This window comes from Ornithorhynchus anatinus, chromosome 9 (genome assembly GCF_004115215.2).
Source record: "Ornithorhynchus anatinus isolate Pmale09 chromosome 9, mOrnAna1.pri.v4, whole genome shotgun sequence".
Lineage (NCBI taxonomy): Eukaryota > Metazoa > Chordata > Mammalia > Monotremata > Ornithorhynchidae > Ornithorhynchus > Ornithorhynchus anatinus.
Window position 1 is genome coordinate 38291958 of NC_041736.1, and position 25640 is coordinate 38317597.

Consider the following 25640-nt stretch of genomic DNA (forward strand, 5'->3'; position numbering starts at 1 on the left):
TGTGACTTTGGGCAAGTCACTTAACTTCTCGGTGCCTCAGTTCCCTCATCTGTAAAATGGGGATTAAGACTGTGAGCCCTACGTGGGACAACTTGATTCCCCTGTGTCTACCCCAGCGCTTAGAACAGTGCTCGGCACATAGTAAGCGCTTAACAAATACCAACATTATTATTAAGAGTGCTCTGCACATAGTAAGCACTTAACAAATATCAACATTATTATTATTATTGTTCCCAGGGAGGCTTTTCTTTTTTTTTTTTTTACACACTGCTTGATATTCTGTCCTGTTTCCAAATGATGCGCTCAATTCTCCCCGGTTTTGAAGGGCGTGGAAAATCAGTAATGATTCAGTGGGGCAAGTATGTCATAAACCAGAAAATGACGATGACGCTTACAACATCTTTGCACTGTGCCACTTTATATAGATCGTCAAATACGGGGAGAGTCAGGCACTGTATTATCAGTCTCAAGTGTATTTATTGGGCGCCAACTAATTATACAGAGCACTGTGCTGGGCATCATGTTAATAAATGGGTACTGTCGATTCTGGGGTACTTTGGAGATGGTCAGAGGGTGTCTTTGCTTCGGCTCTATGAAGGGTATCAGCTCAGAATTCCCTGACATTTCATCCTTCACATCTATCCTCTGACAAGATGTGTCACCTCCAAAAGGAGAAACTGTCCAAGACACTGCTGTCATTAAGAACCCATTTAAGTTCTTTCCGTGATCCATTATTTTAATAGTTCAACTACCTTATCAGTTTGCCTTTGATCATTTATGCTACCAAAAATAAATGATTCAAGGCCTCGACGGTACATTCCATTTTCACCCAGAGTTCTAGAACTATTTTGTAACAACTTGAGTAATCTCTATTCATTAGAGCCCGTGCTATCTGAACTTGAAAGTAGGCCAATGATCACAGCTAAAAATACCACATTAATTCAAATCTCAGAGTAATTCTGGCAAATAGCGAACTTTCCCTAGTGCTTAATACAGTGCCCTGCACACAATAAGCGCTCATTTAATCCCACCGATTAATTGAAACACCAAATTGAACTCAGAGACCGAAAAATAAAAATTGAGCAAATGCCCACATATACACCCCCTTGTATACGAACCCATCAATCGTATTTATCGAGCGATTACCGTGTGCAGAGCACTGTACTAAAGGCTGGGGAGTGTACAGCACAACAATATAAAAGACACCTTCCCTGCCCATGGTGAGAACACAGCCGGTGAGTTAAATGATAAAAATGGGTATAAAGATCCTGTTTAAGGAGCTTCTCTGCAACCTATTTTCATGACTGGGATGAATTAAAGCACCTCTGTCTCTCCCCCGCCTTCCCAGATTTGCTTCCACATAGGCCTGTAAATGCTGGTTCCAGCTCCAAGGAAATGGGCAAATGCAGTGGGCAGCTACTGCGGCAGGTTAACTGACTTTTACTCAAAATAGGACACTGTTTGGGGGCTTTTACCATTAAAATACAGCAGCTTTACAACAAACAGCAGAGAATTAACTGCTCATTTGGGGGAAGGAGAATTAATCATGTACAACTGGATGCTCTTTTTTTTTTTTACAGCCTGAACAGTCATATGAGTAAAGTCATCAAGATGATTAATGAAACGCTTGCTATTACTCAGATTCCCTTTGTCTACTTTTATATCACTCTAGATTTCCCCTTTTTGTGGAGGAAGGAATTTCTATTCAACTAAGGAAAACACCTGTGCACTATGCATTGGGGTAGATGCAGGCTAATCAGATTGGACACAGTCCATCTCCCCCATGAGGCTCACGGTCTCAATCCCCATTTTGATGAGGCAACTGAGGCAAAGAGAAGTGAAGTGATTTGCCCAAGGTCACATAGCAGACAAGTAGCAGAGCCGGGATAGAACCCAGGTCCTTCTGACTCCCAGGGCTCTATCCACTAGGTCACTCTGCTTTCACCTGGTTGTTCTTTTCACTTCTCTTCTTGAAGACTGGGATTAAGGTGTCATCCTTGAAGTTCTCTGGTATTTCTTCAGTGTCCCATATGTTGAGAGGAAGAGGGTGTGCAGGCACTTATAGACGTCCTTAGGCCTGTCACCAAATCAAGGTGATTTATCTTTTTTTTTTATGGCTTTGTCCATAAAACTGTCTGGAACTTCCTAACTCTTCATATGCAACAGCCTACTACTCTGCCCACCTTCAAGCCCTCCTAAAAACACACACCTTCTTTGAGAAGCCTTCCTCAACAAAGCCCGCAATTCCCCTTTCACCATCCCCCACCCCCGCATCATCATCATCATCATCATCATCATCATCATAATGTTGGTATTTGTTAAGCGCTTACTACGTGCAAAGCACTGTTCTAATCGCTGGGGTAGATACAGAGTAATCAGGTTGTCCCATGTGAGGCTCACAGTTAATCCCATTTTACAGATGAGGGAACTGAGGCACAGAAAAGTTAAGTGACTTGCCCACAGTCACACAACTGACAAGTGGCAGAGCCGGGATTCGAACCCATGACCTCTGACTCTCAAGCCCGGGCTCTTTCCACTGAGCCACGCTGCTTCTCTATGCGCTTGGTCGTGTACCCCTTTAGCAGTTTGCTACTCACCCCATCCCCACAGCTCATTACGCTCCACTATTTCCCTTATTTCTCATTTATTTTGAAGTCTCTCTCCCCCTATGGGCTGGAAGTTTCCTGTAGGCAGGGATCATATCTACCAGTTCTCTTGCATTATAATTTCCCAAGAGCTTAACGTAGTGCTCTGCGCACAGTAAGCACTCAATAAATACCATGAGCGGATTGGTGAGGAATACTTACAAAGTTGAAGCTAAATCTTTATGCTTCATAGGTAAAACGTGTAATCATAAGATACCGGGGGTACTTCTTATTACTATATCAGCCTCCTCGCTGACCTCCCAGCTTTTTGTCTTCCCCACGCCAGTCCATACTTCACTCGGACGCCCAGATCATTTTTCTACAGAAATGATCAGGCCACGTTTCCCCCCTCCTCAAGAACCTCCAGTAGTCACCAATCCACCTCCTCATCCAACAGAAACTCCTCACCGTTGGTTTTAACGCACTCGATCACTTTGCCCCTTCTTACCACACCTCGCTACTCTCCTACTTCAACCTGGCCCCCACACTTAGCTCCTCTAATGCCAACCTCGCTGTACCTTGACCTGGCCAATATCACCACCAACCTCTCACCAACGTCCTGCCTCAGGCCAGGAACGGCCTCTCTCCGATCGGACAGACAATTATTCTCCTCCCTTTCAAAGCCTTATTGAAGGCCCATCTCCTCCAAGAGACCTTCCCTAACTAAGCCCTCCTTTCCTTTTCTTCAACTCCCTTCTGCGCCTTCCTGACTTGCTGCCTTCATTCATCCCCACTCCCAGCCCCGGAGAACTTGGAATATATATCTGGAATTTTTTATTTACATTAATGTCCGCTCCCCCTCTACCCTGTAAGCTCACTGTGGGCAGGGAATGTGTCTGTTTTATTGTACTCTCCCAAGCGTTTAGTATAGGGCTCTGCACACAGTAAGCGCTCAATAAATACCACCGACTGCCATGCTCAGCTGGCTGGGGCTATCGGACAAGGACTGCACCAGAGCGTTAGCCGAAGCCCCTCAGGCTCCGCAACCCCACTGATGTTTCGGAGCCTCTGTAGGCCACAGATGTAACGGAGCTTGGTTACCAACCGGATCTTTGGCAAAGAACGTGGCGAAAGCTGGAAATTCTTACAGCATCACTATGGGGATTTTCAGTTTTACCATTTCGGCACATTGCAATCCGCCTTGCATTTTTCACCCCATTAAGTTTCACGGCTCTTCCAGGTCTTTGTTTTCACAGACCACGGTCTGTCATTATTCGAATAAAAATGAAAGAAGATCCAATTTGCAAATATGTGCTTGTCCACTGTGGCACTCACCACGCACCTCGATTAAGTGGGTGAAATAAGCAATTCGGATGCCGTAACGGCAACTAAGAAAATCACAGAAGAAATGTTGGTGTGAAGGGTTCATCAGTGATAGGCGAAGGAGAAAGCAGAGCACACCCACAGCAAGGAGACAAACACACACACTCATCATCGGAGAAGCACGATGAGACAGTTTTGAACAAACATGGCCAAAACACCCAAATACAAACACCGCAGGCATTATAAAAGGCGACAGCTCCAACGGGCTGACATAAAATCCTGTTGACATAAATTTCTCCAATGATTGACCCAACAAATAAATATGCATCATATTTAAGGTCAGGTCAACAGCTGAATTCGAAAGGCAATAAAACTTGAACGTCAGTCATATGAACAGGATGTTAATCCATATATTGTTACATACATTTTGAGCACAGCAGAACTGTGAATCGCTTTGTTAAAGTGTCTTTCCTTTGAACCAATATTAAAAACGAGAAGTGCTCTATCAGGCCTGTGGAACAAAAGGGGCATCTGATTTTTTCTGCAGCAGGTCTCAACTCAGCAGCAGCAAGCGAAAAGGATATTATAGCACATATAACTTAAATAGCTGATGCTTCCCCCGACCACCTACTGCTAACCTCTGAGGAGAGAAAGGGAAGGTAAAATTTCGGAAATTTCATGATCTTTCCAGTTAATGGGCTATTTTTTCCATGTATGTAACAATTTTCCTAATGGAAGGTTAAGGCAAAACCCCACAGCAATTCCAGTTTTTACTTACGGATCCGGCTCCTTCAATTATTCTGTATGTTTAAAATACACATATTTTTCAAATGTCAGCCATAAGATGTCAAACTTTCTCATCTATACGCCACATTTAAGAAAAATGATACGGTGTGGCAAAAATGGGGATCTGGACTTTCCGGAAATCAGAGAATTATTAATGAGCAAAATCTTTGATGATAAATTTAATTCCCAGCCCACGCTCGCTCGGCCTGAGATAGAGAGTATCCCTTCAGTGATTCACCTCTTTGGTCCCCCGATGGGTAGGAATGGGCATGGGAGGTGTGGGGAAGAAAAAAAGTCCTACCTTTGGTCTGGAAATCTCTCTTCCTTTGTATCTGACAGACCACAACTCTCCCCGCCTTCAAAGCCTTATCAAAATCACATCTCCTCCAGGAGGCCTTTCTCGACTAAGCCCTCATTTCCACTCCTCCCTCTCCCTTCTGCGTTGCCCCTACACTTTGATTTGTGCCCTTTGTTCACACAAACACATACACAAGGCCCATAATACCTGTGAACACATCTGTAATAGATTGTAAGCTTATTACGGGTATGGAACCTGTCTGCCGATTCTGTTGTATTGAACTCTTTCCAGAAGCTGCATGGCTCAGTGGACAGAGCACAGGCCTGGCGGTCCTAATCCCATCTTGGCCACTTGTCGGCTGTGTGACCTTGGGCAAGTCACTTAACTTCTCCGTGCCTCATTTACCTCATCCGCAAAATGGGGATTTCTTAGGTGGGAAAGAGACTGTGTCCAACCCGATTATCTTGCATCAACGTTCAGAACAGTGCCTGGTACATAGCAGGCACGTAACAAATAATTATTATTAAAATAGGGATTAGTATCGTGAGCCCCACGTGAGACACGGACTGTTTCCAACCCCACTAGCTTATATCTACCCCAGCATTTAAAAACAGGGCCCGGCACATCGTCAGCGTTTAACGAATACCATTAAAAAAAAAATGTTCTGGGAAAGCTGTGAGTTCTCTAAACCTAGCCCAGTGCCTCTCTGCAAGCCTGAGGAAGCCTCTCCAGGGCCTCTGTTGCTTCCTTAGAGATGAGAAAAGTCTCGGCAGCCTAGGGATATGAAATGGAAATGGTGTTAACACCAAGGCTATAGGAGACCCCATTAAAACCTGTTAAACCTGGCAATGTTCAACTGCAGCTCCCATAGGCTTCAGCTCCTCCTGAGTCCCCAGAGGTCTGTTCCGAAAGGCTACTCTACAATATTATCAGCTGGCTGGGATGATCCAAAATGCTGCACCTTACTCTAAATAACCGAGAAACACAGTTGTGACAAAGGGACGACTGAACCGAGACGCAGATCTTTCGCATCGATGCATAATAAGAGTAATTACGATACTTGATAAGTGCTTACTAGGGCCAAGCACTGATCTAAGCACTGGGATAGATACAAATTAAGCAGGTTGGACACAGTCCCCACCCCACATGGGACTTGTACTCTTAATCCCCATTTTACAGATGAGGCAACTGAGGCCCAGAGAAGTTAAGTGACTTGCCCGAGGTTACACAGCAGACATACGGTGGAGACGGGATTAGAACACGTCCTTCTGACTCCCAGGCCTGCGCTCTATCCATAAGCCACGCTGCTTCTCCATCTTCCAACAGGCAGATCAATGTGTGTCCTGGCAAAGCTTTTGCAAAAAGTGTAAGTAATCCATCCATGATGCAACATTACATATGAAACAGGATCCCTGCCAAATTAAATTCTTCTTCTCCAGTCCAAAAAAAAAAAAAAGACCACAATTAAACTTAGGGGATTTTTTTTTTCCTTGCCCCTTTCTGCTAACCTGAATTTTTGTATTCTGGAGGACAGGCACTTCACAAAGAATGGAAAATTGCTTCAGGCCTCGTTTTATATACCAGAAAGTCATGGTGGAAACGGGTGGTCATCCATGTGAAATCTGAGCATAACACTCACGAGGTTCTCCGTTCTACCTCCTTCCCTAAGAAAATGCTGCCTTGGATGATTTTGAGAAGACTGGCAGTAAGGAAGGATAAATAGCTGGATTTCTAATGTTACCGAAGTAATATTTATCTAATGCAATCACACATTTGGGCCCCATGTGGGGCAAGGACGGTGTCCGATCTCATTATCGTGATTCTATCCTGGGGCTTACAGCGGGGCTTGGCACCTAGTAATCACAAAGCCCACGATTATTTATTTGGGAAGCTAAAAACACATACAAGAAAATTCTTTTTTTTTTCTTTTCCACTGCACCTAATGGTAGCTTTCCATGGTAGACACAGTAATCATAATACCTGAGGCTAATTCGATTGCATTATCAATAAGTGAGGAGCCTACAAAATGGAATGTAAATGAACTTCACATTTCACACTGCAAATGCCGTGCTGCATCTTATAAATCCCTACCTACATACAGTGTTCTACTTTCCGTAAAAATCACCCCCAAGAGTGACATTACCTCGGTTTGCAGTTTAAGGCCCAGAGGAAACAGATATTGTATATTTTTAACATTTTGAAACAAAAATACCCGTGACTGAATTGCATTTTTAACAAAAATTTACAAGAATTTGATGTGGATCTATAGTCTAAACTATTCCGTGTGAAAACCGGTGCTCAGTAATGAAGGATGTTGCCTGGGGTGTGTTTCTTGGTTTTTCCTCATGCCCTGAAATCTTAATTTTGAGATGCTGAACTGTAAATACTCAGAGTCAAGAATTAGTATTTGAAAGCAGTCTAATACAGTATTGAATTCTGGTTGCCACAATTTTAGTAGAAATATAGGAGAGAAGATCGTCACATTAGTTGTACGCATTGCTTGGTGAACGTTCAAGATGCGGTGGTTTAACAGATGAATGAACAGAAGGTAGATTACTTTTCATTTGTGAAGATAGTTGGTATGCTGTACAAACAAAGATCATTTAAAAATATTCTTACCTTCCCTCAGACGTTCCACTACAAAAGTAAATCCTGTAGTCCGTGGATGCAAGACGTATTCGTATTTCTGCAGTCCATTTTTTTCAGCAAATTCGTTACTGCGAACTTTGCTGTTTTCTAAATAGAAATAAAAGGTTTTCAGAACGCGGACCATTGGGAGATAAGGGCATGGACGAAAGGGAAGAGGCAACAAAGTTCACGGTGAAAATCCAGAATGTATTTGAGCTATCCAAGCACTAAAGGACTAAAGTCATTCCATTTTGACCCGGTTCTAGTCCCGGCTCTGCTGCTTGTCTTTTGTGTGATCTTGGTCAAGTCACGACTTCTCTGTGCCTCAGTTCTCTCATCTGTAAAACGGGGTTTCAGTACCAGTTCTCCCTCCTACTTAGACTGTGAGCCCCATGCGGGACCTGATTATCTTCTATCTCCCCCAGCACTTAGTACAACTCTTGGCACACGGTAAGTGCTTACAAATACCACGATTATTATCACGATGTTGATTATTCCTAACACCGGGCATTTGTGGAGGTGCCGTACGACAAGTTAAAAAACCAAAGAGAAAGAAAAGTAATGGATCCTGCCTGCCGCTTAATGGTGTGAATGTCATGAGACACGATAATAAAATGATAGCAAGAACTTTGGTCACGCTGGATTTTTGTGGCAATGCAGCCCAGTTTAGCTGCCAGCTGTGAAGCTGGGCCTACGTCTCTGATCTAGACAGGGCTGGGCAGTAGATAAATATGGCAAGGTTAGTTTGTGGGGTCCACAGAGGAGATTTCTTCCACAGAGGAGCACAGTGGTCCCTCCCCTCCCACCTAATCTTCCACCGGCTGGCTTATTCTGCTGTGACTGCCACTGAGATGGTGCTGCTTAAAGCAAAAATGGGAAGCGAGTGGGAAACACCTCAGATATACCCTCCCAAGTGCTGAGTACAGTGCTCTGCGCACAGTAAGCCCTCATTAAATACCAGTGATGATAACGATGAGGCTGCCAATACGCTGGGGGCCACAGGCATTCAGACTTGGAGGTGCGGCTAACGATAAGTGGTCCCCAAAACACTCGCCACATTTAGATGGCGGAGGAAAGGCTGGTGTTGGTTTGGGACTGAGTCCTGGGCTTCAAAGGGGCCTCTACCATGGCTTTTGGAGTAGGCTCCTTGTTGGCAGGGATCATTTCTATCCACTGTATTGAATTTTATTTTCCCAAGCGATTAGTACAGTAGTCCACACATAATGAGCATTCAATAAACAAAGCAGCGCGGCTCAGTGGAAAGAGCCTGGGCTCGAGAGTCCGAGGTCATGGGTTCTAATCCCGGCTCCGCCGCTTGTCAGCTTTGTGACTTTGGGCAAGTCACTTAACTTCTCTGAGCCTCAGTTACCTCATCTGTAAAATGGGGATGAAGACTGTGAGTCCCACATGGGACAACCTGATTACCTTGTATCCCCCCAGCGCTTAGAACAGTGCTTTGCACATAGTAAGCACTTAACAGATGTCATTGTTATTAATAAATACCACTGATTGACTCCCAGCCTCTCTCCTCTCAGGTCTCTGTCAAGACCTTAAGACCCTAAGAGTTACAGGCATAATGTGATTAGATAAATATGTTGAATTTATAGCTTTATGGTTTGTTTCTAGGGCCATACTTTTAAAATTGAGTTCATTTGGTCTCCTGTTCTCTATACCTTTTAAAGTGGGCACAACTGTATCTGAATGAAGATTTTTTTTTTCCCCATTTTAAACGGGCAAAAACTGCTACGAACATTATAGGCTCTGATATCATTTAAAAGTGAATATGAAACATGCACCTACACTTTTCAAGAAGTGTTTTTATAGAAGCAGCATGGCTTGGTGGAAAGAGAATAGGCCATGGAGTCAGAGGACTTGGGTTCTAATCCCTGCTCTACCACTGTTGGCTGTGTGACATGGGCAAGCCACTTCTCAACTGGAAAATAATAATAATTATGGCATTTATTAAATGCTTACTATGTGCCAAGAATTGTACTAAGCACTAGGGGAGATACCAGATAATTAAGTTGAACACAGTCCCTGTCCCCTATGGATCTCACAGTCTACAAGGTAGCGAGTAGGCTTTAGTCCCCATTTTACAAAAGAGGAAACAGGCACCGAGAAGTGAAGTGACTTCGTCCAAGGTCGTACAACAAATGGCAGAGCCTGAATTAGAACCCAGGTCCTCTGACTCCCAGGCCCTTCCTCTTTCCACGACACCAATCTGTTTCTCTAAATGAGGATTTAAATACCTGTTCTCTCTCCGACTTACACCGTGAGGCCCAAGTGTGAACAGAGAGACTGTCCAGCCTGATTAATCTGTATCTACCCCGCTGTTTCGAACAGTGCTTGACATGATGATTTTTCCGTCAGCTCTTCGAAGCCTGCTTCCTCCTAGTTCCTATGCTCCCTAAAATTCCTGTCTCCTTCTTGCCCTCGTGGTCGATCCGAAAAACCAGTAGCCAGGCTCGGTTTGTCCCCTGGAGCACTGTGGTCAAAATAACAAATGCCACTGAGAGGGTTTTTTTTCCCCAAAATATGTTTGCCACGTGAAGACACATGAAAGGATCCTCCATTATAAAAAGAATCCATTCATTTTTCTGCCAAAGAGCATCAAGGCTCATCACATCCATTTATGTCTTGGCCCTGAAGGGTAAAAAGTACATTAGGCAAACTGTTAATGGCCCCAAATTCCACCTCTCTGTCCAAGCTGCTCTGTATTGCACCTATTGGATAGTCATCCTCTGGAGTTTAGTGTTTGCTTTCTCACTTTCACTTGTCCGGCAGGAAGGTGAAGCTGCCCTGATGAGCATCAGTTGAAAACTCTTCTCTTATAATGATAAGCAGAGATACATTACCGCTTGGAGCAGGGAGAGAGTCTCATTCTGGATCAGCAGAGGCCAGAGTTGTGCCTAACCCTTTCCCAAGCATTCAGCCCAGTGCTCTGCACCCAGTAAGGGCTCAGTATAAATACCACCAATTGATTTACTGATAGGGCATGAGTCCGCTCTACTCCATTCCCTCTCCGTCCCCTCCGGTTTGCTTCTCCGGCTGAGCTCTTGACAACTGGAGAGTTCTCTTGCTCAGGCCAAAACAAACCCCTTTGGTTTTCTGCTGTCGGATTGAAGCACGCAATAACTTCCCAACCAGGGCAAAACAAATCTCTGTTTTGCAACAGTCCTGGTGTTGCCCTGCAAGAACACTAGCTTTGTGAGCTGCAGCTTTAGACCTCATATTCCTTTGCACCTTGGATTTGGCCGAAAGGGAGGGAGAGGAAATTCCTTGTTAATTAGTCACCTAGTACTGCCAGTTACACAACATTATTGGCAAAGTTGATGTGCTAAGAGAAGACACAGAAACTGACAATAAAGCACAGCCCTCAAAGGGCAATTCTCTGAGACGGGACTGTGTACATCACCCAGCAACGGTGACGGGGTAGCTAACGTGGGCGACCTGGGTTCTTCTGTTCAGCATGATCTGTTACGTCATCATCAGGCAAGAACTTTGCATTTTGTTACTCGAGGCCCACCTGAATGGCTGAAGCCTCCCAACATTTGATACGGCGTATTTTTGCTGGTTTTGTGAGTGCTTTTGTTGCGTGCTGGTTGTTATTGGTGACTTTTCTTTTGCAGAACATTTTTCTGATCGTGTCAACTCAAACACGCCATGAAACGTGTCATAAGGGAGCATGGTGGAACAGTTACGAATACTCTGTAACCGACAATAAATTCGTCAGGCCCGGGCATACACCCTGGTCATTTTTCCAGCAAAAAAACTCTCTCGCCAGCAAGATGGGTACCTTTTAGTACGTTATGTACAAGCATCTGAATTTGGTTTGGCCATTCAGTCGCATAGCTGAGTGTACGTTTCAACTGCTGGCAAAAGGAAACTTTCTCTTTCCATCTTATGAGGTAACGAACTACACATCTCCCAACAAGAACCGAGTTCCTGATTCAGCAACTCTAAAAGAGAGGAAAGTGCCCAGAACTTAGTTGGCTTCGAATGCCGAGTCCTTCCAGCACTTCTGGATGAGGTCATCTCGGACACTTCAAAGTTTGCCACATTACAGGGCTTGTCCTGTAAACTGGAGTACAGACAGTGAGTGGCAGGAAGACGTAAGGCCCAGTCTCCATCATCTCTGGCCGACTGGAGTCCTAGTTTTATTTCAATTTAAAATCATATTGTTTTAAGCCTGCCTCCTTGGAACTCCGAGGAAGCATTTCGCAGAGTTCATTATTTTTCTTTAAATGCCAAACGTCCCAACAACTTTCTTGGTAAGGTAGGAAGAGGGAGAGTATTATTATTCCCATTTTCCAATAAATCAACGGTATTTACTGAGCACTAACTATGTGCAGAGCACTGTACTAAGCATTTGGGAGAGTACAATACAACAGAATTAGCAGACACATTCCCTGCCCATAACGGGCTTACCGTCTAGAGGGGGAGACACATTAATATGAATAAAACATTTATTAATATACAGTGTTAAGATATCTTTTTAGTGCTGTGGGGTTGAGGGTGGGGTGAATATCAAATGTCCAAGGGTCACAGATCCAAGTGACCAAACAAAAGATCTGAGACAGAGGAGAAAATGGACACGTAGGGAGAATAGAGGCCCAATGTAAATCAAGGGCATTTACCTCTGACTTTGGTTGCAATAATCAGTCAGTCCAATGTATTTATTGAGTGTTTCCTGTGTGTGCAAAGCACTGTACTAAGCATTCCAGGGCCAATTTCTTTAACTTAGTATGACTTTATCTTTAAGCCATCTGGGGTTAAGTAAACTAGCTCAGAGGCACAGCACCAGCTATTTATGGCCAATCGATTCACCTATGATTTCAGTGGTCTCTATAGATACCCACTTAACTGTACCAGAATAAGGGCGAGCTACTTTTTCTTTTCATTTGTTAAGTGCTTACTATGTGCCAGGCACTGTACTATGCACTGGGGTAGATATTAGCTTATCAGGTTGGACACAGTCTACGTCCCACCCGGGGCTCACAATCTTAATCTCCACTTTACAGTTGAGCTAACTGAGATATATAGAAGTCAAGCGATTTGTCCAAAGTCACATAGCAGATGGGTGGCGAAGCTGGGATTTGAACACGGGTCCTCCAACTCCCAGGTCTGTGCTCTTTCCACTAGGAAATGTTGTTTTCCATTTAACTTCTTAAATCTGCCTGAGGTTTTGGAGGCCAAGATACTAGGTTGTCCCTCGATCCTGTCTCCTATTCCATGGAGAAGTCTGTCGGAAACTTCGGGCTGGGTGTAATGGGAAAGAAAATGCTCACTGACTCGATAGCGCTTCATTCCCTGCCCTGACAGATATGGGCTGGGGTGCGATCTGCCTCATTTCACCAGATTTCAAAGTGCCAGACAGTTGGATGATGCCTGTGGCTGTACTTGGCAATAAGTAGAACCCCCACTAGCAACCCTGTAACCTCTTTTCAACCTTCTCTTGATTATCATCTTCCCTTCTCCCCTCCCTCCTGCTAGTTCCTTCTCTCCCCATATTGGGAAATTATGTCATGGATACGCATGTAGGCCTCATACCCCTTCTTGAAGGCATGCAGCTAAATGTAAAACAAATGACCATAAAAATGAAGGAGAGGCAAAGCGAGGAAAAGCACGGGAAACAAATGAAAAGTCTAGGACGAACACCCGAATCAGAACTGAATGAATGCCTGCTATGTAAATATTTCTAGCATCAATCACTGCAACTTAAAAACGGTCTCCATTTTACCTTTCACCTATACAATAGCTAGCACGTTTGCCATTCTTTTCTGAGTCTTGCAACCATTCACAAATCAAACAAACTGAATAGTAGTGGCCTTTTCCTCTAAACAAGCCAAGAAGAAAAAAACCTGGCAGTTGCTACCCATAAGCTCCAAATTTAAATGTGTTATGATAAATTTAGATGACAGTTCCCAGTACGTACAGTACCACTTTCTAACTACAATTCAACACTGTGAATCACAACCTCAAACAAAGTAAATTAATTCATCATAAGGGATCTTCTCGTTTATACTCCGGACAGCCAGAGTGGTTCTCATTCCGGCAAGCTACATTCTCCCTCTCCTCAGCTATTCTTAGAACAGTTACCGTAAAAATCAAATATATTAGGCATCTGTCTTTTAATAATCCTGCGTAAAGCTGTCCAAGTTGACGACAAAAATGTGGAACGTCTTCTACCATGCCCACGGCACATTACCCAGCTTGCCTAATTTGAATTCGGTCTGGGCTCTTTTCAGGGTTGTTGTGGTGAGCACCTAAAAGGTTGCACTTCTTAAGAGACCTACCTGATAGAAACCTAATAGGGTAGGAGGTAATAATAATAATGATGGCATTTGGTAAGCAGTTACTACGTGTCGAGCACTGTTCTAAGCACTGGGGTAGATATAAGGTAATCAGGTTGTCCCACCTGGGGCTCACAGTCTCAAACCTCATTTTACAGATGAGGTAACTGAGGCACAGAGAGGTTAAGTGACTTGCCCAAGGTCACACAGCAGACGGGTGGCAGAACCGGGATTAGAACCCATGACGTCTGACTCCCAAGCCCAGGCTCTTGCCACTAGGCCATGCTGCTCCTCTAGGTAGAAAATGGAGACTCTGGATCCAGGCCTTCCAGAGTCTGAAAATGGCCAAGTCTCCTTCCTTAATAATAATAATGTTGGTATTTGTTAAGCGCTTACTATGTGCAGAGCACTGTTCTAAGCGCTGGGGCAGATACAGGGTCATCAGGTTGTCCCACGTGAGGCTCACAGTTAATCCCCATTTTACAGATGAGATAACTGAGGCACAGAGAAGTGACTCACCCACAGTCACACAGCTGACAAGTGGCAGAGCCGGGAGTCGAACTCATGACCTCTGACTCCGAAGCCCAGGCTCTTTCCACTGAGCCACGCTGCTTCCACTTTTCACTACCTGTAAAATGGTGACTACATCTCCTATTGTCACTACCTCTTAGGGGTGGACAGGCGATAAAGGGCTGATAAATGAGTAGGATAAATGACTTCCCTGGGAGCCCCTGATTTGGTGTTTATTGATTTCCCTCAGTGAAAAGCAAGCATGGACTAGTGGATACAGAGCATGGGCCTGGAAGCCTGAGGGATTGTACTGTACCTGGATTGTAATCTACCACTTGTCTGCAGTGTCACCTTGGGCAAGTCACTTCACTTCTCTGTGCCTCAGTGACCTCATCTGTAAAATGGGGATTAAGACTGTGAGCCCCATGGGGGACACGGACTGTGTCCAACTTGATTAACTTTGTATCTACCTCGGCACTTAGAACAGTGCCTGGCATGTAATATAAGCACTTAAATACCATAAAAAAATAGCCCTAGCACTATGCTTACAGTTTTAAAATGGTAATTTCAAGGGGGTAAATGCTGCAGAGGGGACAATAAGACCAAATAATGAATTAACTTGGAAGTGGGTTGCAAAAGAGAGAGACTCTTACTCTAATCATTCAGAAGTCTCTCCCAAGATACTGTGATTATCTTGTTTCTAGCCCCGCAAGACATAATTATTATTACGTTTCAACGATTGATTATCAGTGAAGTAGAGTCAGTTCTGTCATAACGCATACTTTCATTATACGCTTTGGATAAAACTTGAATGTGGAATTAGGGAACATTCTTCCAAAAACATCAGTCCAGATAAGACATGATGAGGTGATGAAAGAAACATCTTTAGGCCCAATATTAAACACAGCGTGAGCCCAGTGTGAGTTTTCGTGAACACACCATTTTTTGGGGAATGAAACCTCTGTATTTACTAAAAATTAAATAGCAATAACTCCATTTTTTAAATGGCATTTAAGTCAAGTCCTAACTATGCATCAAGCACTGTTCTAAATGCTGGGGTGGATACAAGTTTATCAGATTGGACACAGTCCCTGTCGCATGTTCTCTTCAAGTGCATTATGGATGTCCGTGACTTGCCTATGACTGGTTCTGGCAAGTTTTATAATCAAACACAGAACAGAATAATTTTTAAGAAGTGTCAGGAAGATGGAAGCAAGTGATGCCGACTGAAAACTAAAGAAGTACAATATTTCGTATCAAACTGGGCACCTGAACTGTCTGAGATCACTAAGGGGCCAGGTTACATCTACGGCTGGGATTTTCTGTTTTTACAGGGTTGCAAATTCCAGAAGCGGCGTGGCCTGGGAGTCAGAAGGACCTGGGCTCTAATCCGAGCTTCACCACTTGTCTACTGAGGGACCTTGGATAAGTCACATCACTTCTCTGTACCCCGTTACCTCTTCCCGTAAAATGAGCACTTAAGACTATGAGCCCCATGCGAGATAAAGACTGTGTCCAACCGATTACCTTGTATCTAACCGAGCATTTAGAACAGTGCCCAACACATAGTAAGCGCTTAACAAATGCCATTGGAAAAACCGAACCCCCCCCCCCCCCAAAAAAACAAACCCAACGAGCATTCTGGCTTTCGGGAGCTTGGATCGCTCCCCGTCTCTCCAGCTGTATTGCAATTCCTCCCTGAGGTTCCCCAGACTGGCCCTCTTCTTGGGCTCTTGACCCTTTAATAGGCCGTCAGGCGGATTTTGCTTAGTTCCTAACCCCTGACAGAGATGCCAAAGTTTTCTTCTACCCAACCACTTCCCTTGCTACTTCAGTGTGGTACTGAAGGAGTTGGTCTCCAGATGTTGCCAATTAACTGCTCTCAATTTCCATTGGTGACTGAACAAAAGAAATTGGCTTAAATTACAGCAGGTGGAATTTAGGTTAGCAATAAAACTGAAACACCAGGGAGGCTGGAGATGTTCAAAAATAGGATATATACCATCTGTTTAAGATGCCTTAGGTATATACACATCTGGAGGCAGGAGAATGGGTTGGATCAGCTTGGGAAAAAGGTCTACGCGACATGTATAGAGCCTAAAAAAAAAAATCAAGGCGGGTCAAATGAGAAGCAGGCTGCCATCCTAATGAAAATCAGGCTGGAAGCCTAATTAGAAATTTAATGTACTCTGCCTCTCCTTTTGGACTCCTTTTGTGTGTTTTTTTATGGATGTTTGTGTTTATGGGAGAATTCTGGACTGTCTCAAGCAGATGTTGGCTTGTGGATTTTTTGATTAGTGGAAAGAGGAGCTGCAAAAAGCAGGAATGACTGAAGGACTGGGTGGTATTGCGAACTTGGGAAGGGACTGCATGGTGTCGGTTTGGGGTGGACAAAAATAATTTTTATGGCTCTAAAGATTTTCTCAAATGAACCTTAAAGTCCAATTTTAGGCTTTGGAAACCTTCTCCGACCCTAGGGTCCAAGCAGGCTAGACTAAGATCAGATATTTAAAATTTCCATGACATTCAAAATTTGCTGTTTTAAAATTATGTCGATGGTGATGGGATTTCCCATTGACAATGGAGGTTGAGCTCCCAGCACCCAGAGCTGGGACTAGAACCCGTCTCCTGGATTCCAAAACTCATTCCACAGGACCAAATATAAACAGCATATTCCATAGAAGGAAAGAGAGATCTGTTCATACCCTATTCTTTCCTCTCTTTTATAAAGCAGTACTATAGCATTCAATCTTTGTATCCTTGAACCACACTATTATCTTCCAGTTCTAGATTCAAGGGCAGAGGTAGACTGGTGTTCTTAGGGAGCTTTGAAAAACATGGGCAATTTTTCCCAGGCCAAGGAAGAGAAATGGAGAATTATGCATTCTAGAATTTCTGGGTCTTAATACACAAGCTGTTAAATTAGTAGAATTAACATTCTTTGCTATTGACTCCTGATACGTGCAAAGCCACGATCATATTATCAGGACAAATATTTCGGAGAAGAAATTGTTTGGGAGAGAAGAGAACACAAATGGGCTCTTGTTAATTATGCTATGATCAGTTCATCTCAGTATTTTGAAACCCTGCAGAAACAATGCCTGAGGTATCAATTATTACCCTGACTGAATCTGCGCAGGGAGCATGTCTCCCGAAGGCTTAGAAAAGTGCTCTGCAGACAGTAAGTGCTCAATATTTTCCACTGATTGATTGAATTCTTGCTCAGGTGAATGACATGAAATAAACAGACCCTCCTCTGAGTTGACAGACTCAAGCTTACTTTCTGTGCTTAGGAAGAATTACGCTTTTCTCCTTATATTGAACGTACCATAAATACTTTTGTACCTGCACACTTTTTGTAACTCTAAAACTCTAGAGTTACTTTTGTAACTCTAACTCTAAAACAGGAGAGGGGCTACTACACCAGGAATTATATTTACCAGGAAGAGGAGCAGGAAAAAGAAGAAGTAAAAAGAAAAAAAAAAAAAAAAACGGAGGAAAAGCGGGGAGAAGGAAGAGAGTAGTAAGAGGACACTTGACACTGTGTATGAACTCACTGAATTATAGTAATTCTTTCCTCCCCGCTTTTTTCCTCTTTCTAACTCAGAGTTTACAGGTGTCCGTGAGCCTGTATTCATCAGCAGTCTAACCTTACTCTTCTTACTCTGGCCTGTGCCTCTATCACTGCTTGAAAATATTTTATTTTCTCCTTGAAATCGATAGGGGAGGTTATGTGGTGGAAGCAATTAAGCTAATGCATCAGGTAATAAGAAGAATATTGGTATTTCTCAAGGGCCTGCTAAGTTTAACTGTGCTAAGCAATGGGGTTCATTCGAGACAGTCAGATTAGACACCATCCCTGTCCCACATAAGGCTCCAAGTCTAAGAGGGACGGAGAACAGGTCTCTTAAGGGGTGACTTTGTTTATAGACTGGGCTCAGGAAACACTCAGGAGAGAGTGACATGGCCCTATATATTCAGGAAGGGTGGGAAGGGATTGCCTTCTACCTCAATTAGAAAGTAAAGCAACCGCCTGCCGTAACACCTCTCGGCCAGTCATCTGATTGTAAGAAGGCACAGAGTCTCTTTAGTAATTCTGATGTCCTTCGAAAGACCTAACACACCTAAATTTCCACCTAATATAGGCAAAGAGCAACTCGAATGACTTGCCTGTGAGGTCAGTTCCTTCTGGGAATATGAGGAGTTGAAGAGGCTCACGGATGTCACAGAAATAATCCAGCATGGCTTCAAAGTGACTTTTGTCATCTTTCCATCGTCTATGGATGAATATATAGGCAGCAGCCTGCATCGCCCAACCTAGAATAAATTCAACGAGTCTTTTAAATGTAATATAACAGTAATAATAATGGCATTTGTTAAGCACTAACAGTGTGCCAGACACTGTACTAAGCACGGGGGTGAATACAAGCAAACCGGGTGCGATATAGTTTCTAACGTGGGCCTCACAGTCGCGCTCCCCATTTTACAGATGAGGTAACTGAGGCACAGAGAAGTGAATCGACTTGCCCAAGGTCACACAGCAGGAAAGAGGTTGAGCCGGCATTAGAAGCCAGGTCCTTGGGTTTTCTTCCTTCTAATATCCACATTAATGTTTAGGTTTCTCGGGAAAGATACTCAGATCCACATCTCATCATGCATTTTAACTCCCACGCTGATCTAGGGCATGTAACCTTCATGGGCAACAGTACCCTTCCAAGTGCTCAGTGCCTTGCCACAGTAAAACCTCAAATACCATTGACGATGAGGATGATGAGTACAATGAGAAGCGAGCCAGGCTTGCTAAACCTCTGTCTAATTCTTGAAATACCAGGATTAGTGGAATGATAATCACTCGCAGGATTTATTGAGCAGCCACTGTGGAGAACACATTATTAGGCACTTGGAAATAGACAATAAAAGCAAAAAGACAAGGTCCCCGGCCTCGAAGGCCTTGTCATCTAAAGACATAGCATCAATAAGACAAAACTGGGAAAGGATCTTGAACCCTAATCATCCAGCCCTAAGAAGGGTGAGGGCAGTGAGGAGAGGAGGCCCTGAGGAACCAGAAGGCAGAAGTCTAGCCACGTGAAAACCGCCGAGATCCGACTCAGATTAATCAAGCCGTGGTATTTATTGAGCCTGGACTGAGTTCATAACACTAGACTGAGCGCTAGAGAGATTTCAACAGAAGCGAGGCACATGTTCCCCCATCCTCAAAGAGCTCATAATCTCAAGGATGTGACTCAGCAACCTACAAATTGTATACGGAAGAGCTGGCTGCGCTGGTTTCGGTGGTTTCCATTCTAGACAGATGGATATCATCCTAGGAGGCTCCAAAGATTCCCCCCAAGCACACTTTCATTTTGGATAGGGCTCAGAAAAGACAAACACCAATCAATCATATTTACCGAGCGCTTACTATGGGCAGAGCGCTGTACTAAGCACTTGGGAGAGTACAACACAACAACGTGACATGTTCCCAGCCCACGACAAGCTTATAATCACGTCACAGGAATGTGATTCATATTTTCTATGGGTGATATTGTAAAAGAGAAAGCAGATGATAACTGTAGATAGAATCAGTGCTTAGTACAGTGCCTGGACCATACTAAGCGCTTTACAACACCATAATCATTAATATGGAAATACTGGGGTAATAATAATAATGACGATGATGGTATCTGTTAAGCGATTACTATGTGCCGAGCACTGTTCTAAGCACTGATATTTGTTAAGCAATTACTATGGGCCAAGGTACTGGGGTAGATACAAGGTAATTAGGTTGTCCCACGTGGGACTCACAGTCTTCATTCCCATTTTACACATGAGGCAACTGAGGCACAGAGAAGTTAAGTGAATTGCACCAAGTCACACAGCTGACAAGTGGCAGAGCCGGCATTCGAACCCACGACCTCGGAGTCCCAAGCCCACGCTCCTTCCGCTAAGCTACACTGCGTCTCATAATAGCGTCACTCTGAGCGAAGAGTGGGTCGATTATTTTGCCACCCTGCTCTCAGCTGCTTTGGCGAGGAGTAGAGACAGCAACAAGCAACACCTTCATGTCGAAACCCCACTGCGACCAGCAGCATGACCAACAGGGAACTATGGTGCATGCAGATGGAGATTATAACAAGAAGAAGCCTGGACATAATTAGGAGGGGAAGCAATGTGGCCTAGTGGATAGAGCACGGATCTGGGAGAGAGAAGGACCTGGATTCAAATCTTGACTCCACCACTTCTCCGCTGTGTGCTCTTGGGCAAGTCATTTAACTTCTCAGTGCCTCTGTTACCTCCCTGTAAAATGGGGATTAAGCCTGTGCAACCCATGTGGAACACGGACTGTATCCAAACTCTCATTAACTTGGATCTCTCCCAGCGCTTGGTACAATGCCCGACACTTAAAAATGCATTTAAAAAATACCACACATTTAAAAAAATTAGCAGTCACTCCCCAGTAAACTAAAGTGAATTTCCTGACGGGCTATATTCTGTCCTAACCTGCTCACTCCCCTATCTAAGTGCATTTGTATAATTATCTTTACTATGACCCAAATCAGGAAAAAGCACAGTCGGAAAAGCTGCCGTATTGTTCTTACCGGTGACCGGGCATCGTTTTACAAACCATCAGTTGAAACGGGACAAAATAGTGGAAGACACTGATTGAAAGCCATAACTTGCTTACAAATAGAACCCTTTGCTTGTCCAGTACTAGATCTGTAGTGAATGTAAACAGGTCAAACTATGTTTTCTTCATAATTTTTCATAATACCTCTTACCCTTGAAAGCCTTTTCCCACTTTTTAATCTCAAATCCTCCCTCACTTTATGAAACTATTTCAACCCAAGACACCTTCTCATCAGTAACACAAAAACTAACCCACCGTTTCCTGAGAGGGTCTTTTCCATTAGAGTTTGGGCTTCCTGAGGGTAGGGTTCATATCTACCAACACTAGTGCACTGCACTCTCCCAAGCACTTAGTACAGTGCTCTGCATCTAAGCGCTCAAAACATAAGACTGATGAATTGTTTCCGGTGACCCAGAGAATCAGCAGAGTCTAGTAGAGAGAACACTGGCCCGGGAATCGAAAGGATCTAGATTCCAATCTGAGCTCTGCCACTCGTCAGCCGCGTGACCTTGGGCAAGTTACTTAACTTCTCTGTACCTCAGTTCCCTCATCTGTAAAATGAGGATCAAGACTGTGAACCCCACCTGGGACTGGACTCACCCTGATTACCTTGTATCTACCCCAACGCTGAAAACAGTACCTGGCTGGTTGTAAGCGCTTAACGAATACCATTAAAACAAAAAACAAAACAAAACAAAAAAACCCAAGGAATTCCCATAGAGTCTAAGATCTCTCCCCCATCTTTGTGAAGAATCAGAGGGTAATTTTATGGCAGGATCCCTCTTCTCTCTAAAGACCATCATGGTGCTACATGACGCTTGTAAACTGTAAGCTCTCAGTGGAGCTCTCGTTTGACACTTTGCTGACTTTCCTAAAGCACTGTAATTTTAAAATGCCATCACAATATTCAACAACAAAGTGGGCACGTTATCCATCGGGTTATGCTGTAGTTTTAATATTACTGACTAGACACATGCTATTCTCTATTACTATATAGCAAACTGCTGATTTGAGATCATTCCTAAGCTGAAATGAAGATTTTTTTCACCCAGATGTGGCGGGCTTGTGGATTTAAGAGATATTTGGCTAGCTAAACTGCTTGGAATTTAGCTTGTATATTCTTCAGAAAATCAGAGTCTAAATAAGGAGGCATTTTAATGCTCACTCTTCCAAATATTTTTTCCAGACCGTCAATGTTTTATTTATTTGGTACTTCAACCCTGGGATAATGAGTAGTTAAAAAAAAAAAAAAAGAATCAGAACTTAATATAGTAATTCTTTAAAATGGGATATTTTTGAAGTTATTATTAAGCAAAGCATTGTTATGAGGAGACAGATTTACACATCATCTTTCATTTAGAATGAATTTATTTACATAAAACTCTTCATAGCCATGTGGGCACCATGATAATAAGGGCCTGTACCCCAAAATGCATGTGGGTGAAACTACTTTGGGGGTCAACTGGACACAACATCACACTTTTATAAGAGGGCTCTAAAGTATTTACCGCTAGGGCACCCTAAAATAACAAGTTAAAATCCTGACTACTAAGTAACGTTTACAATTCCCCAAACAAGCTATGGGACCAGTTTAGAGCTTTGCTTTCCTAGTCTAGCCTTTCAGGTTTGACAGCTATCTTATTTAAGGATTTTGGTATTATGAAAATATAATAATATTGAATGATAATTATGGTATTTGTTAAGTACTTACTATATGCCAAGCACTGTTCTAAGCATTGAGGTAGATACCAGGTAATCAGGGTGCCCCACATGGGGCTCACCGTCATAATCCCCATTTTACAGATGAGGTAACTGAGGCCCAGACAGGTTAAGTGGCTTGCCCACGGTCACACAGCAGACAAGACAGCAGACAGGAGGCGGGATTAGAACCCACAGCCTCTGACTCTCAAGCCAGTGCCCTATCCACTAAGCCATGCCGCTTCCCTAAAGATAAAACAAGACACGGAGAACCCAGAATTGAATTCACAGAGTTGGTTTTTAGAAAAGGTATAAAAACACCTCATTAAGAACCAAAGGTGACTTGGGGAATTTTGAAAGAAAAAACGGCAAGAACATTTAGAATTTAGCAGAAGCATCAGTCATGCAGTTTCTCCAAACTCTAGTTAAAGGGGCAGAAAAGTATAAAATGAAATCCGGAAAGAAACATCTGTCTGAGGTCTCTGCTCACTGTTTGCTTTCGGTGCCGTCAAAGATGAAGATATCCTGCTGTTCCTTTATCCCGTCCCCTAGTCCTGGCTGGGAGTTGAGATCCTGAGGCAGCATCTGGTTCAGATCCTGGTTGTCATCCAGGAGAAAGAGTTGGGATTTTAAGGGATGGGGACCAGGTTCCCTTCTTGGGTGTTGGTTGCCCTAGCAACCGGTGTTGTTCTCGCTACTGCTGCACGCACATCACCCTCGCCGCAAAACTATTTTGACCCAATTGTCACAGGCGGTTCCAGGGTCTGGACTGTTGGAATACAAGAACGCAAGCAGACATGTATTTGAATGACCACCGCCTGCTCAAATCCATTATGAAGGACTATACATTCACACTGCACTCTGAAGTGCAAGAATCGATGTAAAGTTTTAAGTTATTGTATTGATTTTTCTGATGGAATCTCTCACTTCAGACTACAAGCTTCTTGAGGGCAAGAACCTTGTCCTTTACTTCTTTTATGCTCTCCTAAGTGTCTAGTACAGTGTTCTGCTCAATGTTGGCGGCTCGGTAGGCACTATTGTTTGATATGTTGTTGTTTTTTTAAAAAATTTGGACTTGATTTTGGTTTGCTTTTTTAAAATAAAAGAAAGAAGACCACTTAAAATGACAATAGCATTGATTAAGCAGAGTTAGGGAAATATCACAGTTCGGGAATATCAACAAAAGAATATCAGCATTAACTGCCGATAGATGGTTCGCGTGTTAGAAGAGATATCGAATTGTTTTGTAACTGCTGCGGCACATTAAATAACAGTAGCACATTACCTGACCAACAGTCAAAATGCAAATATCACTTTTTTAAATAACAATGGCTTCAGCTGTTGTACAGGCATCCTGATCTCCTACACCGTCAAGCAAAAGGCTGCATTAAAATCAAGGAGGTAATTCTGAAATATACTTGTAAAATAGAATTTTTTTTACAATTTCCCCCCTTCTAGGCTGTGAGCCCGTTGTGGGCGGGAATTGTCTCTACTTGTTGCTGAATTGTACTTTCCAAATGCTTAGTACAGTGGTCTGCACACAGTAAGTACTCAATAAATACAATTGAATGAATTTAATTTGATGACTATGCTCAGATGACAGTTTCTTTCCCCAATCAATCAATCAATCAATCAATCAATCAATCAGTGTTTGCAGAGCACAGTACTAAGCGTTTGGGAGAGTACAAAATAACAGGGTTGGGAACACATTCCCTGCCCACAATGACTCCTTTACCTGTGTCCACTATTTCTTTTCCAGCATACTTATGTGTCATCACATATAAAGGCGGTATTTTTGATTGGCAAAATTGGGGGGCAAATTAGATTTCTCGTAAGAGATTTCTTCCAAATGGGGAAAAAAGCAGGGAGACTCATGTCCAATTTTTCCCCTCTTCAAAATGAACTTCTTACATACATTACATAACTCTGGAACTGATGAGAAAACAGCCTTAGGGGGTAGAAAAATAAATTTTTTTAAAAAAAAAACAGTTGGCACTGCTCTACAAACACTTCTTAAAATGACGTCAAGTCATTTCCGAACCATAGCAACTCCTTGGACACAACCAATTCAGAACATCCCGTCTTCTGTCATAAAGTCATTCTGGTAAGTGTATCCACATAGTTTTCTTGGTATAGCCTTGGAAGTGGTTTACCATTGCCTTCTTCCGGGCACTATAAACTTGAGTCTCTGATGCTGTTTTTGATCAACGTTTTGATCACTTGGATCATCCACTTTTGACTTTGTCCCATGCCGCTGCTGCCCGGCACAAGTGAATAAACTTCATTCAGTAGTATTTATTGAGCGCTTACTATGTGCAGAGCACTGTACTAAGCGCTTGGGGTGAACAAGTCGGCAACAGATAGAGACGGTCCCCGCCGTTTGACGGGCTTACGGTCTAATCGGACTTCTGTCTGATGCTCTGGCTTAGACCTTTCCATTATGGTAACCCAATATGGCACAGCTCTAAGTTTCATCAGCGTATGCAAACTCTTCTGCCACAAGGCATCAAGTCAACTACCCTGAATCAATCAATGGTATTTACTGAACACTTACAGTGTGTAAAACACTGTACTAAACACTTGGGAAAGTACAACACAACAGAGTTGACAGACCCTCAAGGAGCTTACCATGTAAAACTTTGTCATATATTAACCGCAAGATCTGGTAATCAGCCCAATAAAACAAGATCCGCTACAACTCTAGGTGATTTTTTTTTATGATATTTGTGAATCACTTACTATGTGCCAGGCGTTGTACTAGACACTGGAGTTAAGATAGGTTGGACAGAGTCCATGTTCCACAAAGGGCTCACGGTCTTAACCTCCAGTTTACCGATGAGGTAACTTAGGTACAGAGAAGTGACTTGCCCAACGTCACACAGCAGACAGGTGGC

The 25640-nt window shown here is 43.3% G+C and overlaps 1 protein-coding gene across 1 annotated transcript in view; it reads right to left on the minus strand.

Moving 5' to 3' along the window:
• Nucleotides 1-25640, minus strand: part of LCLAT1 (lysocardiolipin acyltransferase 1) — a 201084-nt gene that overhangs the window by 58860 nt on the left and 116584 nt on the right. Inside the window, 2 exon segments of the mRNA XM_029072100.1 lie at nt 7612-7728; nt 18594-18740. Of these exon segments, the coding sequence (XP_028927933.1) occupies nt 7612-7728; nt 18594-18740 (264 nt within the window).